Source organism: Kogia breviceps, chromosome 1 (assembly GCF_026419965.1).
Source record: "Kogia breviceps isolate mKogBre1 chromosome 1, mKogBre1 haplotype 1, whole genome shotgun sequence".
Classification (NCBI taxonomy): Eukaryota; Metazoa; Chordata; class Mammalia; order Artiodactyla; family Physeteridae; genus Kogia; species Kogia breviceps.
Window position 1 is genome coordinate 194,650,973 of NC_081310.1, and position 16,708 is coordinate 194,667,680.

Below are 16,708 nucleotides of genomic sequence, written 5' to 3' on the forward strand. Positions count from 1 at the left end.
AGGATCTTTATAGTGGGTCTGCTATTTTGTTTTCCACACACTTAAACCAATAAATACCTCACCTCCAAACTTTTAGGAAACAAATCTCCAGAACATAAATTAAGCTAGGTAAACATACTTTCATTAAACATTATTCAAAATTCCCCAAGCAATACTTTAATAAATACAACTTAGAGACGTGTTCCATCTATGAAAACCCATGGTATTTCTAGCTTTTCGAGGAATATTACTTTAAGTTGACAGCTCTTCCTATCAACACATAAAACACAAAGGTTATATTCTGCTTATGTACTCTGCCTATGGACCCAATTTAAAATGTCATCTCTCTCTGTCTTTCCAGCTGTCTTTGCACCATTACCTCTTTTTCAAACAACTTCACTTAGGTCTAAAACAGCAGCCTGAATTCACAGCCAAGCAGTTTCAATGGCTATTTGGATAATAGCCAATTATTAACTAACACGAGCAAATCTTGATAACATGGGTCTAAATGAAAGCAGTGTTGGATTTAGAACTCCCTATGACAGACAGGATTAAGGAAGAATTTCTATTCAGGAGATAAAAGTTCCTGGGAAAAGAAACTACTCACTGAAGAGTAGTTCAAGATAGCATAGGAAATGAAAATATTCTTATCTAATAGTCTCTTTTACTTGCCTATGATTACCAAAATTATCTCTAGGAAAGGGTTTTCAAAAAAAAAGAGTTGAAACTGATAGTATCTTGTTTTCTAGACCAAAGATTTCTATGTTTTTAGGTACAGTTACTTTCTAGGGAACAAAAAAATAACCTCTAACAATAATAATAATTTGGCCCCTGAATCTGGAGATGTTACTACTGATTTGTATTATTTCTATTCGTCTATAAATGGATACTAAACCATTTATAACCCCTACCTATTTGAAAATTTAGCAGCAAAAAGCAGATAAAGCTAAATTTACAGTCTCTACACTTTTTCCTTTTTATTTTTATTTTTAAAATCTTAAGTGATAAAATCTAGAGTGATAAAAGATGACATTAATAAATATTAGAGAAAAAAAGTATGTCTGACTCCTAAAAAGGTTTTCTTGCAAATATGTATAAACTGAGGGTTTTTTTGTTTGTTTTAATAAACTGAGTTTTATAGAACACAAATTCTCTCTGATTCTTCCTACATAATTAACTATCAGGTTTTTTCCTGGCTTCTTTTCTTTTCCTTTAAAAACTGCTTAATGGGGCTTCCCTGGTGGCGCAGTGGTTGAGAATCTGCCTGCCGATGCAGGGGACGCGGGTTCATGCCCCGGTCTGGGAGGATCCCACGTGCCACGGAGCGGCTGGGCCCGTGAGCCATGGCCGCTGAGCCTGCGCATCCGGAGCCTGTGCTCCGCAGCGGGAGAGGCCACAACAGTGAGAGGCCCGCGTACCGCAAAACAACAACAATAACAAAAAAAAAAATGCTTAATGATGAAATGAACACTACCTAATTCAGGAAATAACAAATATTCTAATCACTACTTTAATGTCATACTTAAGAGAGAAAAGTTATGCCTTTAAACTCTAAAATAAAACATAACTAAGTGAATTTACATAAATCCAAAAGAACTCATCAAGTGGCCATAATTTTCTTTCTTTTTAAAATACTGTCATATTGACTCTGTAGAACATGTTCTCCTTAAAGCTCAAACATATCACCCGCATCACATACTGACCATGATACTGAAAACTCTTGCAAAGCTTATGTGCCAAGATGCAAATCCTATCTCATGTCAAAAAAAAAACACAGAGATTTTAAGAAATTTAGATTCATTTATTACAGGGTTGGAAAAACTACTCAGATCTGTCCAATTCACATGTCACTAAATGATCCTTCTGCTTTCATTAAATACCAAATGCAAAGTGGGCCTCCTAAAGAGACTCTGCATGAAGATTATGCAAATAAAAGAGAGAAAATACCCAAAACGTGTGAAAAAGCAAGCACACAAAGGACCAGGCGTATAATCAAGCACTAACTATGAGAGAATGTTCAGCAATGTAACAATGGGATGCATCTGGGGAATCATTGTAGTAGAAAACTCATGAGCCTCAATTCCATTTTTTAATGCTGTTGTTACGCAAAAATAATTGTATATAATAAATATTAAATATTTACTGAATAATAATTCCTTTGTATCTTCTCAATGTATATCCATAGGGTACATTCAAAATATATCTGTTGGTTGACCAATATAGGGTCATAAAATTACATTTTTATTCAGTATTGTTAACTGTTAGGTATGCTTCAGGCTAAAGGGTTAGAAATCAACTCTTGAGGACAAGAACATTAAGTGGAATAGAAAGCTGGACTTGTGGGAGGAAAGCAACCTCCTTGCTTTAAAGGAGCTGCTTATTTATTTATTTATTTTTAACATCTTTATTGGAGTATAACTGCTTTACAATGGTGTATTAGTTTCTGCTTTATAACAAAGCGAATCAGCTATACATATACATAAATCGCCATATCTCCTCCCTCTTGTGTCTCCCTCCCACCCTCCCTATCCCACCCCTCTAGGTGGTCACAGAGCACCGAGCTGGTCTCCCTGTGCTGTGCGGCTGCCTCTCACTAGCTGTCTGTTTTACATTTGGTGGTGTGTATATGTCCCTGCCACTCTCTCACTTCGTCCCAGCTTACTCTTCCCCCTCCTCGTGTCCTCAAGTCCATTCTCTATGTCTGCGTCTTTATCCCTGTCCTGCCCCTAGCTTCTTCAGAACCTTTTTTTTTTTTAAGATTCCATATCTATGTGTTAGCATATGGTATTTATTTTTTTCTTTCTGACTTACTTCACTCTGTATGACAGATTCTAGGTCCAACCACCTCACTACAAATAACTCAATTTCGTTTCTTTTTATGGCCGAGTAATATTCCATGTATATATGTGCCACCTCTTCTTTATCCAATGATCTGTCGATGGACACTTAGGCTGCTTCCATGTCCTGGCTATTGTAAACAGAGCTGCAATGAACATTGTGGTACGTGACTCTTTTTGAATTATGGTTTTCTCAGGGTATATGCCCAGTAGTGGGATTGCTGGGTCATACGGTAGTTCTATTTTTAGTTTTTTAAGGAACCTCCATACTGTTCTCCATAGTGGCTGTATCAATTTACACTCCCACCAACAGTGCAAGAGGGTTCCCTTTTCTCCACACCCTCTCCAGCATTTATCGTTTGTAGATTTTTTGATGATGGAAAGGAGCTGCTCTTGAAATCCTAGTTTGCTTTCAGATACAAAGAGCAAACAACAATCAGAACCTGATTACTTGCAAACTAAGTATGTCCTCTGGAAACTAAATATGTCCTAGAGACATTTACTTTCTCTTTCTTCAATGGTCACTGTCTTTATTTCACAGAATAGAATGATCACCAGCTCTTGGTGATGGAGATCACCAGCCATCACTATTCTCTTACACCTAGTTACTCAAAGGTTGGTCCTAGCCGCAATGCCATCACCTGGGAGCTGTTTAGAAATGCAGAAACTCAGGTCCCACCCCAGACCTGCTGAGTCAGCATCAGCATTTTAATAAGACTCCCACGTTGTTGAGAAGCACTGCTCTACTGGACAGAACACTGAAGCATGTCAGAAGACTCAAGTTTAAGCCTCAGAACCATGACTTAACAGGTATTTAAGAATGGGCAAGACAGCATTTTTTAGACGTGGCTTCCTCAACTATAAACTGGGGGCAATATTTGCCACTTTATTTACATATACAGCTACCAAAGAGGGTTGTTTTGGGAATCAAAAAATGATGGATGTTAAAACTCTCTGTAAATTATAAAGCACTACACAAATACAAGGCACTATTATTAATAATAAATATGGCTTAATTATACCTGTCCTCGTGTGATCACTCACAGACCATCAGAGGCATGTTATTAGATTATACTACATTATTAAGATAGAAGGCTCCTTCATGTGTCACAAAGCTTTCAAGCCCCTAATCACATTGTAGCCAAACCCTTCTGTTTCCATTACAAACTAAATGCCAACTAGGCCTCCTAAAGAGACTCCACCTATAACACTGCTATGATCTTGCCCCAAACACTTGATTTATTCTTACAATCCGTTCTTTTTTTCGGCTTTACTATAATTTCCAAGATAACAAACTAACTGATTTAACCCACTGCCAAGCCTGAGAACCGAGCAGCCCTGGAAAAGACTACTTCTGCACAAGTCCTTGGCTTTTTTGGCCCATTTAGCAATAGCCTCTCTTCTCCAAAGCAGAGCATGGCTATCAGGCTGTGGTTTACATGCTGTTGTTTACACTCAAGATTCTACATGGTATATTTTATGCTAAGGGAAGAAACCAGTACCCCAGCTTTCTCCCTAATACCCCCTTATCTTAAAAGAAGTCCATGAATCTTAAAAAATGAGAAATTCCTAAACTGTATCACAGTGTCCAAAGGTTGTTATGCCTTTTCTTATACATCAAATGAATGCCAAGAAGCTTCTTATAACCAAGGCTTTGTAAACCAAAATTGGATGACTTTAAAAATGAAAGTCTAACTAATGGATAAACTTATTTATTCATGAGATTCAGTTTCTACAAAACCTAGAGAGTCAACTGACATCATAAAATGCTATAGCCATTAGCATTATAAGCTACAACCATAAACTGACTTTTTCAGCTGCTCAAATAACCCTTTCTCAACCCAGAGAAACCAGGCTTCCCTCTCCTCTCAGAGTTGGGTGTGCAGCCCCTACTTCTACTGTCGCCCGATATGCCACGGAGACCCTTACTTAGGATTCAGACTCCATGCAGGGAACAGAGAAGGATTAACACATGCAACTGTGCAGCAACACTTTTAGACACAGTTTAACTTACAAAAAAAAAAGTCCACCCAGCACAAGAACAATCCCCAAGTCAGCCCAAGAGCAGAGAATTAGTACTATCAGGTGATCAGAAACAAAACCAAGGCAAACACCCACCAAATTCAATATTCAGAGTAATTATTATTACAAGAACCATCACTGGTGCATACTCAAAAACCACTATCAAAAGGAAAAGGCTACTAGAAAAGCTCACACTATTTCCTCGAAAAGCACTTGGTTTTGATAGAAGACTTGACTTTAAGACATAAGAGGCCCAGAAGTAGTACCTTTAAGGACAGTTTTTCAGGCTAAGGCTACCAGGGGATGTAAGTTCCTTCTCCACGAAGGAAATGAGAGAATAGTGTATGGTATCAATGACAGCTGGAGAAGCAACTGGGCGAGTGCTCGTCTGTGGAACAGGGAAGGTGTGATATGAAAGCAAGCTGCCCTTTTCCTAACAGAGGATTCAGGATGCACTCCTACCAGTCTCTGCTGCTCCAAGAGAAGATCTGCTTCTTCCTTCTCCTTTTTGTATAGGATCTCCATTTCCTGTAGCCTACACGGAACAGAGAAGCAAGAGAGGAGAGAATAAATTGCAAAATCACTGAGCTGTTTCATGAATTCTGCTCTGCGTTTAAAAGAAATGAGAGTCACATGGACCACATCACATTTGTACATTACCTTTTTTCCATCTCCTGTTTCATATCAATCCCTTGTTTTTCCAGAAGCTCCCTCTGGGCAAACGTCCAGTCCACAGGCTCAGAGGGGGTCTCAGCAGAAGGAGTCTTCTCCCGCTCCGCCCGTGCTTGCTCCGGGTGGTTAAAACGAAACACATGGTTTTTACCCATGATGATACGGTTTCCTAGCACAGAACAGAAACATGAATGAGAAATCATTTTTAAAATGTGTTGCAGGGCTTCCCTGGTGGCGCAGTGGTTGAGGGTCCACCTGCCGATGCAGGGGACACGGGTTCGTGCCCCGGTCCGGGAAGATCCCACATGCCGCGGAGCGGCTGGGCCCGTGAGCCACGGCCGCTGAGCCTGCGCGTCCGGAGCCTGTGCTCCGCAACGGGAGAGGCCACAACAGTGAGAGGCCCAGGTACCACAAAAAAAAAAAAAAAAATGTGTTGCATCTAGGTTAATAACCTAGATTTATGTTCTCCCTAATGCAAAAAGACAGCTTTTGGAGTTTTGCAAGAACGTAAATCCTAATGCTGACTATCACTTCAACTTTTAGACAAAGAATTAAAAATTAAAGAGTTGCTTGCACAAGCTATGTGTTCTGAAGACTTCAAGCCTCTTCCAGTCTCACCTGAGCGCAGCTGAACAGGCTGGGCCACCCTCTTGCCATTTACGTAGGTTTCTGAACGTTCACAGGGCTCCAGGGTTACAATAACTAAGAGGAACACAAACTAATGTTAGCATCACAAACAACTGGAAGAAAATAATAGAAAGCAGGTGAGGATTCCTGCAACCAAACAAGTGGCTTAGTAGCTATATAATAGTTCATTTTAGGGTACCAGAACCAGGGCTGTGGCTCAGAAAGATTTAAATGAATTTGACAAGCTTCAGAAGAAGATAGGAAATGTTAGTTTCAGTGATATCTGACAGTTCAGTATATAAAAATGAAAACCATCAGAAATCTTAAGTATGAGATATAGGTAATAATCAGAAACTTAAGATCAAAAGCTAATATTTTGATTAAGGGAGGAATAAATTATACAACACAAAAGTACTATTAGATTGTTGTTGTTTTGTTAATAACCTGGGCAAAAATCAAGATGGACTTTTTCTTCCCTTTTAGGTAAAAATAAATTCTACTGGCTTAAGACCAGAGGCTCTTCAAATCTCCCACTACCCAGGATATTTGTTCCCTTCTTACTAGTCTATCAAATAATTAAGATTCAAGACCAAGCCTAATTGCCTATGTCCCGCTCAATTCTTGGCAGTAACAAAACGGCTCCTTTCGTCCACACTTTTTTCATGTAAAGTAGCTATGTCCATGCCTGCATTTATAAGCAGCCCAAGTTTCTCCATGTTCAAATATTAGATTGTACAAGGAAGTATCACTGAAAGAGACAGGGAACACCGAGCCGTGGGGATTTCTCATCAGACAGAATGAAAAGTCTGCTGGAAAAGTTAAGCCAAGAACTCTCACCATCCCCACTGTTGTTCCTCTCGCTCCGGAAGATACAATGCTCTTCTTTAATGTGAGCCCCACTCAGCACGATGTCCTGGCGCCGCTCAGCATCTGCTTGGCCAACCCTGAACACAAGGGAAAGGGTTTCCCAGGGAAATTAAGACACAAAAAGCACCACAAACAATGAGCCTCTTTCTCCCAAAGAATATTCTTTGGTACATACAAAAAAGGTATTGCCTTTTTTTAATCAGAGGCTTTGAACTGCAAACTCTACTTTCATATATGGTCAACCCCCTACACCAGAAAAATCAACGAAGGGGCAAATGATACACCAAATAACTCAGAGCATCATAAAAAGATACGAGTGAACTACTCCCCTTAATGAATTCATATAAAATGTTAGGAGTAAAATTTTACTTACGGTCTGCTAGGAAAAAACTACACGTTAATTGGTTCAGCTGGTTAAAACACTTAATTTGAGAAGAGTAGAGAGGATAGTTTATAACTATTTCAGACAAGAAAAACAGCAAATTAGTAAAAGAAATGTTTCACCAAACAACTTCCCTTTAGCTATTCAATCATCCTAAGAGAAAAGAAAACATTAAGTGACTAAAAGAAGAATCAAATGTACCTTGTGATTCCATCTTTGATGTAATAGAGAAGGCATTCGGACATCAGTGGGTCCTCATTGAGGTTAACAAGATGTGGCGTCTGAAAAAGGTTACAGATGATCAATTTGGAGCAAGTACCACTGAGAGGGCTGTGAGAATGACAGGGACATACAGGAGGCTGATGGCTTCTTGGACTACCAGAGTGCCTAGAAGAGGGACTGCTTTCATTCCTAGTTGCAATTCCATAGTAAACAGAAAACACTCTCTTCAGGCCTCCCCAGACTACACTAATGCATTCTATTTAAAAACCTGAGTTCTGGGATAAAGAACAAGATCCAATTCTTGATAAGGTCAAAGCATAGAGAATACAAAAGAAAGATTAGAGCAGGCTGATTCTCTGGATGGATTAATCATAATTTTTGCAAACACTTGGTCAAAAATCTTGAAAGAAAGCAGAATTTGCTGCCGCTAAACATGCCACTTTGACATACTGATTATTTTGAGCTATTAGGCACTTGAAAAACAGTACAGGCAGAGAGCGGCTTTCTCTGAATCCCCTTTCCTGCCTAAGCACGGATGGTCCAAAAGGAACTCAGCTGGCAGAAATCCCCTCCCAGGAGTCTCATCAACCAGGAGAGAAAACTAGAAATTGACACCACACCCAGACAAACTTTGTCACAAACTATCATTCCTCCCATCTACTCTTTTTTTTTTTTTTTTTTTTGCGGTACGCGGGCCTCTCACTATTGTGGCCTCTCCCGTTGCGGAGCATAGGGTCCGGACGCACAGGCTCAGCGGCCATGGCTCACGGGCCCAGCCACTCCGCGGCATGTGGGATCTTCCCGGACCGGGGCACGAACCTGTGTCCCCTGAATTGGCAGGCGGACTCTCAACCACTGCGCCACCAGGGAAGCCCCCTCCCATCTACTCTTGAAGGGTCCCTTCATCTTTCCTAAAAGCCAATTATGCTCCCCTGAGAGGCCTACCTCCCCATCCCCTTTCCCTATTAGGATGGTATTTAAGCCAGAATTCTAAACCATCTCAGGGAGTTACTCATTTTCCCCTGGGTATCTCCCATGTATACATGAGGTATACATGTTAATAAACTTCTTTGTTTTTCTCTTGTTAATCTGTCTTTTATTACAGGGGTCTCAGCCAAGAATTCAGAAAGGTAGAGGAAAAATCATTTTTTGCCCCCTACAACCTCAAGAAATATTTAATTTTTCATTTACTTTATAAAAATGTTCCCACATCCCCTATCATTTCCCTTTATAATTTTTATCAGTTCTTCCATGGTCCCAGTTACTGTCTTTAGTTTGTTAGTTTTTATCTTAAAGAAGAAATTAAAATTACTGACATTCAGTAATACATCTTATAAAAATCCTCTTCATCTAACTCTACTATTTCTAAAATCTTTTAAAAACCAACCTTCTTTGGTGAAAATACCCCACTGGAATCCAAAAACAAGTCACATGGTCTTGGGGTCAAAATCTACTCAAGACAGTGCCAGCAAATATGGAAAAAATGAAAGAAGAGTCAGATGAGCATGTTAAGGAAAGGGACCGCAAAAGATGATTTCAAAGAAATTAGGAAAACCTCTACATCCTTCCAACTAACATCTCTCTCTACAGTTAACAGCTTTGCTGGTTTGAGAAAATCAAAGCTCTGTGGGCAGCATTCTTTAAAACCCATCATAAGACTGGCCTAAAGAAAAGGGAACCTCAAGAACAGGTTTTTTTTTTTCCCTTTTCCCTTAGAAGTACTTTCTCCTAGTTTTGTTGAGATATGAATGACAAAAGTCTGTATTTATTTAGGTAGTACAATGTCATTGTAAAATGTGCCAATTTGATACATATACACATTGTGCAATGATTATTACCACAATCAAGTTAACACATCAGAAACAGGTTCTAAAACTGAATTTGGATGTGGTCAGTGGTATATCCCTTCCTTTCCTGAAGAAGTCTAGAAAGTTAAAGCAAGTAAGAGAAAGCTTTGGAAACAGGGATCTCAGTTTGGAATTCTGTGCTGTTTATAATACTTAAAACACACAATACTTATTCAAGTTATTTATAATTTGTGTTAAATGCCATAATTTTACAAGTTGTTATAAAAATTTTCCTCACAGTTCTTAACACTGAAAGATGTTATAAAATACCTTTAGATATATGCAAAGGCACAATCTAAATTCTATCAAGCCTATAACTGCTAAAATCTCTACAATCATACATAATATATCTGAGTAAAATAATGTCTTACTGAAGGAAAAATTATTAAACTGAAAATCACTGACCTATGGCAATATACACATATGAAATACTGTTATTATTGTTCCAGGTCTAAAACATATATCTAAAAATGTCTCTAAATCAATTTTCTTTGTTGAAAATAACACATCAGAATTTATAAAAAAGAAAAACCTAACCAGAAGAATCCTAAAAAAAACCCACAGCACTATTTCATATCACATAAAATGAAAGTACCATTTGAAAACTCCATACCCATTCTATGCTAACCTAGAGAGACCATTATCAGACCCTTGCATGAAGATGTTTAAGTATCCAATAGCTAATCTGAAATCATATGAAATGAAGGACCATTTATTACTAGTATGAAATATATGCTTTGTACATCAATCTATGTTCTATCACTGTCCTATAAATAAGTACACAAAATAAACATTTCATAATAGTTTTCCAATATCTAATAATAACTAAGAAGCAACTAAGTGGGGGGTGGGGGGGTGGAGAAAAAGAAAGAAAAGACCTTGCTATTCTAATTAGCTAAAAACGTATCTACTACTTAACAACTATGACTATGTAAGTAGGACAGTAACTACTGGAGTCATTAAAAAAAAAAAAAGAACTGAGAAGGGAGCAGAGGAGGCTAGAAGGATAAGGACAGGAACTGCTTTACTCAGTACAGTGGCTGTCTATCACACAAACTGTAAAAGCAAACTGAAGCAGTATTTTTCTACACAAACCTGAACAACTGAAACTGCCTCCAAAGAATTATAATTCAGGGTTGCTGGCATCTGTGGGGAAAACTACATAGAAAGAGTAGCCAAACTGAAGCAAGGTATGCTAGGTTAGGCTAGGAATTTAAGAGAAGGTAACAATGAAGATGAGGAAACATACTGAATCATGACCCAAAGTTACAGATTTATTTATACTGCCTTGGATTTTATTTTAGAAACAGTAAACATTTCTGAAAGCATTTTAGAAACAGGTTGGCCTTGTATTGTAAGATGAAATAAAAAATATCAGAAATTAAGCCAAGTCTCAAGATTTAAAAGAAAAGGAAGAAGAGGAGCCAGCCCTGAAAGACATGAAGTGCCCGTGACCAGAACAAACAAAAAGTGTTTCTGTTTGTTTAAGTTTCACAACATTGTTTCCTACCTTTTTAGGTGAGAAAACCCCCAGGGTTCCTCCATCTTCCCGAATGGCAACTCCCATCTCAGCCAACAAGGCCTCTCTAGAAAAAGCAACAAACGTATCAGAATAACAATACCAAAAATGTCAAGTAAATCAGTCTAACTTGAATTGGAAATAATGCAAAGCAAAAGCAACTGTCCACGTTTAAAGTGGACAAATGTGAAAGAATCTGCTTATCCCATCATTAATGATAAATTATTTCTAAGAGAAATTGTACATTCAAAATAAAGTATGTTCTTGTCTTAGGTAAAGGTATATTCACCCAAATAAGAATTTTGTCACATCTGACTTTGGAGGTAGACAATAATTCATAAATATGTCTATTAATATAAAAAAAGGAAGGAATTTTAAGGCAATACATCCACTTCAAAGAACCATTCCTTAAAATCCAAGAAAGCAATCAGAAAGGAACTTTGATATAGGGAGTATTATCTACAAATGTGATTTTTCTCAAATGTCAGGTTCCCATGACCACCATCATATTGATTCAACAATTCTAGCTTAAAATCTCTACAATAAAGAAACTTGTTTCACATATTCACTTTACAAACACGTTAGCACTCACTTCTGCCTCATCTTCCATGAAGGAAGAAGATAGGAACTAACATTTTTTAAATGTATATTTATTCCAATAGCAAAAGTATTATTTTGGATTACGTTCATCTTCAAGGTAGAGAATTGGGAGGTTAAGATAAAATACAGATTTTGAAAGTTTGCAACTGAAACTACTTAACCTCTTACCAAAGAGGTTCTAGAAAACATAACTCTGAAAGTCAGTAATCAGAACAGCTTTTTTTTTTATTTGGGCCTTTATCAAAGGCAGTCTTTTTGCAAATTAAAAACTCTATCCTTCAATATCTTCAATTTTTATATGGATCCCTAGCAACACGTAGTACAGCAACTAAGAACACGACTCCCTAGGGAACCTGAATTTCACTTCAGAGTGTAAATTGGGCCATAAGTCCCATACGGGTTTGTTTTTTTGTGTATTTGGGGAGGAAAGGTTCTCTGTTTTTAACTTCTATTTTATCTTTTCTTACTATAAAAGTAATCTAAATTCGCCAGAAATTTTAGAAATATTCCAGAGTTTAACTTCCTGACCTCTCCATTCTGATGGCCTCTGTTTTACGCAGCTTTTCTTCCCAGGTTTCGTTCAACTCAGCAATGATCTTCTCCGATTCCTAAGGAGGAAGTACACAGTTAAGTGCCAAAGAGTCTTATAATTTAACATTCCGTGTCTAGGAAGAGCAGCAAGAAGCAGATGATGCCCTTTTGAAGATGTGAGGCAGAATCTAATACGATGAGGTTTTTTTTTTTCCTTTCTTAATATGTAAAGAAAGAAATCAGCCCCAGATGTATTCTCTTTAAGCCCTAATAAAAATAGCTTAATAGTGTGTGTATATGTGTGAGAGAGAGTGTGTGTGTATGTGTGAGAGTGTTGTGTGTATGTGTAGAAGGAAAGGTAATATTAGCATCCCAAAATGCAAAGCATTGTTTCTGACAGCCACTGCTACAAAAGAATAAAGCCCCCGAAGATATTTGTTGCTTTTCTTAAAATTATTTATTTATTTGGTTGTGCCGGGTCTTTCTTATTTTTTTTTTTTGGCTGCATTGGGTCTCTGCTGCTGCGCTTGGGCTTCTTCTCTAGTTGCGGCGAGCGGGGGCCATTCCTCGCCATGGTGTGCAGGCTCCTCATTGCGGTGGCTCCTCTTGTTGCAGAGCATGGTCCCTAGGTGCACGGGCTTCAGTAGTTGTGGCACACAAGGCTCAGCAGGTGTGGCTCGTGGGCTCTAGAGCACAGGCTCAGGAGCTGTGGCACACGGGCTTAGCTGCTCCACGGCATGTGGGACCTTCCTGGACCAGAGCTCGAACCCGTGTCTCCTGCATTGGCAGGCAGATTCTTAACCTCTGCACCACCAGGGAAGCCCTGCACTGGGTCTTAGTTGTGGCAGATGGACTCCTTAGTTGCAGTTTGCCCGCTCCTTAGTTGTGGCACACAGCCTCCTTAGTTGTGGCATGCGAACTCTTAGTTGCGGCATGCAAGTGGGATCTAGTTCCCTGACCAAGGATCGAACCTGGGCCCCCTGCATTGGGAGCTCAGAGCCTTAAGCACTGCACCACCAGGGAAGTCCCTCATTGTTTTTTGTTTCACTGCAATTTCACCACAACACTGACAGGATTCGGCACATGCTTCCCCCAAATATGGTATTATCTTAGCATATTGAATACTTAAGCTGAGTGATTTAAGAAATGGTACAAGTAGGAAGGACTCTCTGAGCTCCTCTTAAAGCAAGTCGTAAGACCCTCATGAGATGTAACCTCCCTACACCTGGAGGAATGGAGCATCCTTATTTCTCAAGATGAAGGAACACGAAGAATATGAACAGACAGGCCTTCATAAGTTTCCCCAGTTTACTATAGGCGACTCGTTTTACTGCATTTCACTTTATTGCACTTCTCAGGTATGGCATTTTTTACAAATTGAAAGTGTGTGGCAACCCTGCATCTAGCAAGTCTACCAGCACCATTTTTCCAACAGCATTTGCTCACTTCGTGTCTCTTGTGTCACATTTTGGTAATTCTTTTTTTTTTAATAATTTATTTTTATTTATTTATTTATTTATTTATTTATTTATTTATTTATTTATTTATTTATTTATTTATTTTGCGGTATGCGGGCCTCTCACTGTTGTGGCCTCTCCCGTTGCGGAGCACAGGCTCCGGACGCACAGGCTCAGCAGCCATGGCTCACAGGCCCAGCCGCTCCGCGGCATGTGGGATCTTCCCGGACCGGGGCACGAACCCGCGTCCCCTGCATCGGCAGGCGGACTCTCAACCACTGCGCCACCAGGGAAGCCCTATTTTTATTTATTTATTTTTGGCTGCATTGGGTCTTCATTGCTGCACGCAGGCTTTCTCTAGTTGCGGCGAGTGGGGGCTGTTCTTCATTGTGGTTTGCGGGTTTCTCATTGCAGTGGCTTCTTTTGTTGCGGAGCACAGGCTCTAGGGGCACGGGCTTCAGTAGTTGTGGCTCGCGGGCTCTAGAGCATAGGCTCAGTAGTTGTTGCTCCGCAGCATGTGGGATCTTCCCGGAGCAGGGCTCAAACCTGTGTCCCCTGCACTGGCAGGCGGATTCTTAATCACTGCGCCACCAGGGAAGCCCACATTTTGGTAATTCTTGCAATATTTCAAACATTTTCATTATTATTACATTTGTTATGGTGATATGTGATCAGTGATCTTTGATGTTACTACTATAATTTGCTGAAGGTTCAGATGATAACACTTTTTAGCAATAAAGTATTTTTAAATTAAGGTGGTTTTCTTTGGACATAACGCTAATGCACACTTTACAGACTACAGTATAGTGTAAACTTAACTTTTATATGCACCGGGAGACCAAATAATTTGTGTGACTCACTTTATTGTGATATTCACTTTACTGCGGTGGTCTGGAGCTGAACCTGCAATATCTTCGAGGTGCCTATACTCTTAACTCACATCCCCCTTTGTTCTATCACATATCCCCACAACTTTTCACTCTTCACCAAACCCAGCATAAAAATGTTCACGTTTAACACTTCTTTGGGCCTTCGTTTCCTTATGAAGTCTTCCATGTCACGTAAACAAATACTAAATAAATTTGTATGCTTTTCTCTTGTTAATCTGCCTTTTGTTAACCTGGGGCCCCAGCCAAGAACCTAGAAGGGTAGAAGGAAAGATATTTTTCCTCCCTTACCATACAGTACCCCTCTGAACACAACCCAATTCCCGATATAGAAAGGTTTAATATTAATCTCATGTGAAGGCATGCAGCCACTAGAGTGACAATTTCCCAGTCTCTTGCTGAGTGTTTATTATATGCCAGAAATATAAGAACTAAAACATGTTTCCTGATTTCAGGAGCTTACTGTATACCAGGGAGAGAAGGAAGTAACGGATCATTCATTCATGCAGTAATTATATATAAGTCCATTACATGCCAAGCCCTGTTCTAGGCAACTAGAGATATGGCTGGAAACAAAATTCCTGCCCCTCATGAGGCTTATATTCTCATAAAGAGACTCAGGTAATCAATCCATTTTAATCAGTAAGTCAAGTATATAGTATGCCAGACAGTGATAAGAGCTTTGTAGAAAAATAAAGCAAAGAAAAGAAGAACGTAGGGGGAGGGGTGGGTGAGGGAGCAATCTGCAGTGGGGTTGTCAGGACAGAGCTCACTGACAAGGTTCTACATAGGCAGACACAAAGGAAGAGCATGGGTATGTGAGGGAATAGGTAGGAAATGCCTGGCACTTTCCAGGAACAACAGCATAGCTAGAGCAGCATGTTAGAGGATCGTGAATGGGAATGGTAGGAAACAACAACAGGGCAGTGTGCTAAGTGCTACAGCTGAAGTGTTCACAGGTCTGCTGGAGGGTGGATGAGTCAAGGCTGAGTGATACTCATACTGAGAATGAACTGACCAGGCAAAGAATGGAGGGAGAGGGCTACCAGAAAGGGAGTTAAGCACATGCAAAAAGCAGGAGAAAATGCTAGTCCTGGATACGAAATTAGAAAGTCAGATGACAATGATGATAGTGATGATAATAGTAGTGGTAGTGATTCAGGATGAGAAGTCTTAACAGTTCACAAAATATTTCATTGCATAATTCATTTACCGGGCTATTGTATGAAGCCTCTGAGATCCCAACACATAACTATCTACATAGAAAAAAACTGTGACTATGTAATACAATAAACCCTGAGGCATTTGGCACTTGGTTTTCTGGAATGAGGCATGGTAGCATGTTAAAAAGCCGAGTAGGGCTTCCCTGGTGGTGCAGTGGTTAAGAATCTGCCTGCCAATGCAGGGGACACGGGTTCGCGCCCTGGTCGAGGAAGATCCCACATGCCACGGAGCAACTAAGCCCATGCGCCACAACTACTGAGCCTGTGCTCTAGAGCCTGTGAGCCACAACTACTGAAGCCCGTGCGCCTAGAGCCCACTCTGCAACAAGAGAAGCCACCGCAATGAGAAGCCCGCAAACCTCAACAAAGAGTAGCCCCCGCTCGCCACAACTAGAGAAAAGCCCGCGCGCAGCAACAAAGACCCAAAGCAGCCAAAAATAAAATAAATTAATTAATTAAAACAAAACAAAACCAAAAAAAGCCGAGTAAAGACTCAAGGAGTCAGAAGAAACGAACAGGAGAGCACGATGATGATGATGATGATGATGATGGAGGAGAAGAACAATAACAACAACAGGCTAAGCTAGACAAACAGCAAAACTGATAAAAGTTAGAAAAGGGGCTTCCCTGGTGGCACAGTGGTTAAGAATCCGCCTGCCAATGCAGGGGACATGGGTTCGAGCCCTGGTCCGGGAAGATCCCACATGCCGCGAGCAACTAAGCCCCTGTGCCACAACTACCGAGCCTGTGCTCTAGAACCCACGAGCCACAACTACTGAGCCCACAAGCCACAACTACTGAAGCCCGTGAACCTAGAGCCTGTGCTCCACAACACGAGAGGCCACCACAATGAGAAGCCTGCGCACCGCAAGAAAGAGTAGCGCCCACTCGCCGCAACTGGAGAAAGCCCGCGCGCAGCAACGAAGACCCAACGCAGCCAAAAATAAATAAATAAATTTATTTTTAAAAAAAAAAAGTTAGAAAAGGCCTGGGCGTCATAAGGTGAATATAAAGGGGACCACGCAACAGGTACTCA

General features: G+C 40.0%; 1 protein-coding gene across 11 annotated transcripts in view; it reads right to left on the reverse strand.

The window, feature by feature from the left end:
* KIF1B (kinesin family member 1B) overlaps positions 1-16,708 on the reverse strand; it is a 336,458-nt gene that overhangs the window by 62,647 nt on the left and 257,103 nt on the right. For all 11 annotated transcript variants that reach the window (XM_067017756.1, XM_059057804.2, XM_059057834.2 and 8 more), the window contains 7 exons: positions 12,103-12,182; positions 10,966-11,041; positions 7,588-7,667; positions 6,975-7,081; positions 6,129-6,212; positions 5,499-5,679; positions 5,301-5,373 (listed from right to left, as the gene is read on the reverse strand). In XM_067017756.1, coding sequence (XP_066873857.1) covers positions 5,301-5,373; positions 5,499-5,679; positions 6,129-6,212; positions 6,975-7,081; positions 7,588-7,667; positions 10,966-11,041; positions 12,103-12,182 — 681 coding nt within the window. The remainder of the gene's footprint in view (positions 1-5,300; positions 5,374-5,498; positions 5,680-6,128; positions 6,213-6,974; positions 7,082-7,587; positions 7,668-10,965; positions 11,042-12,102; positions 12,183-16,708) is intronic.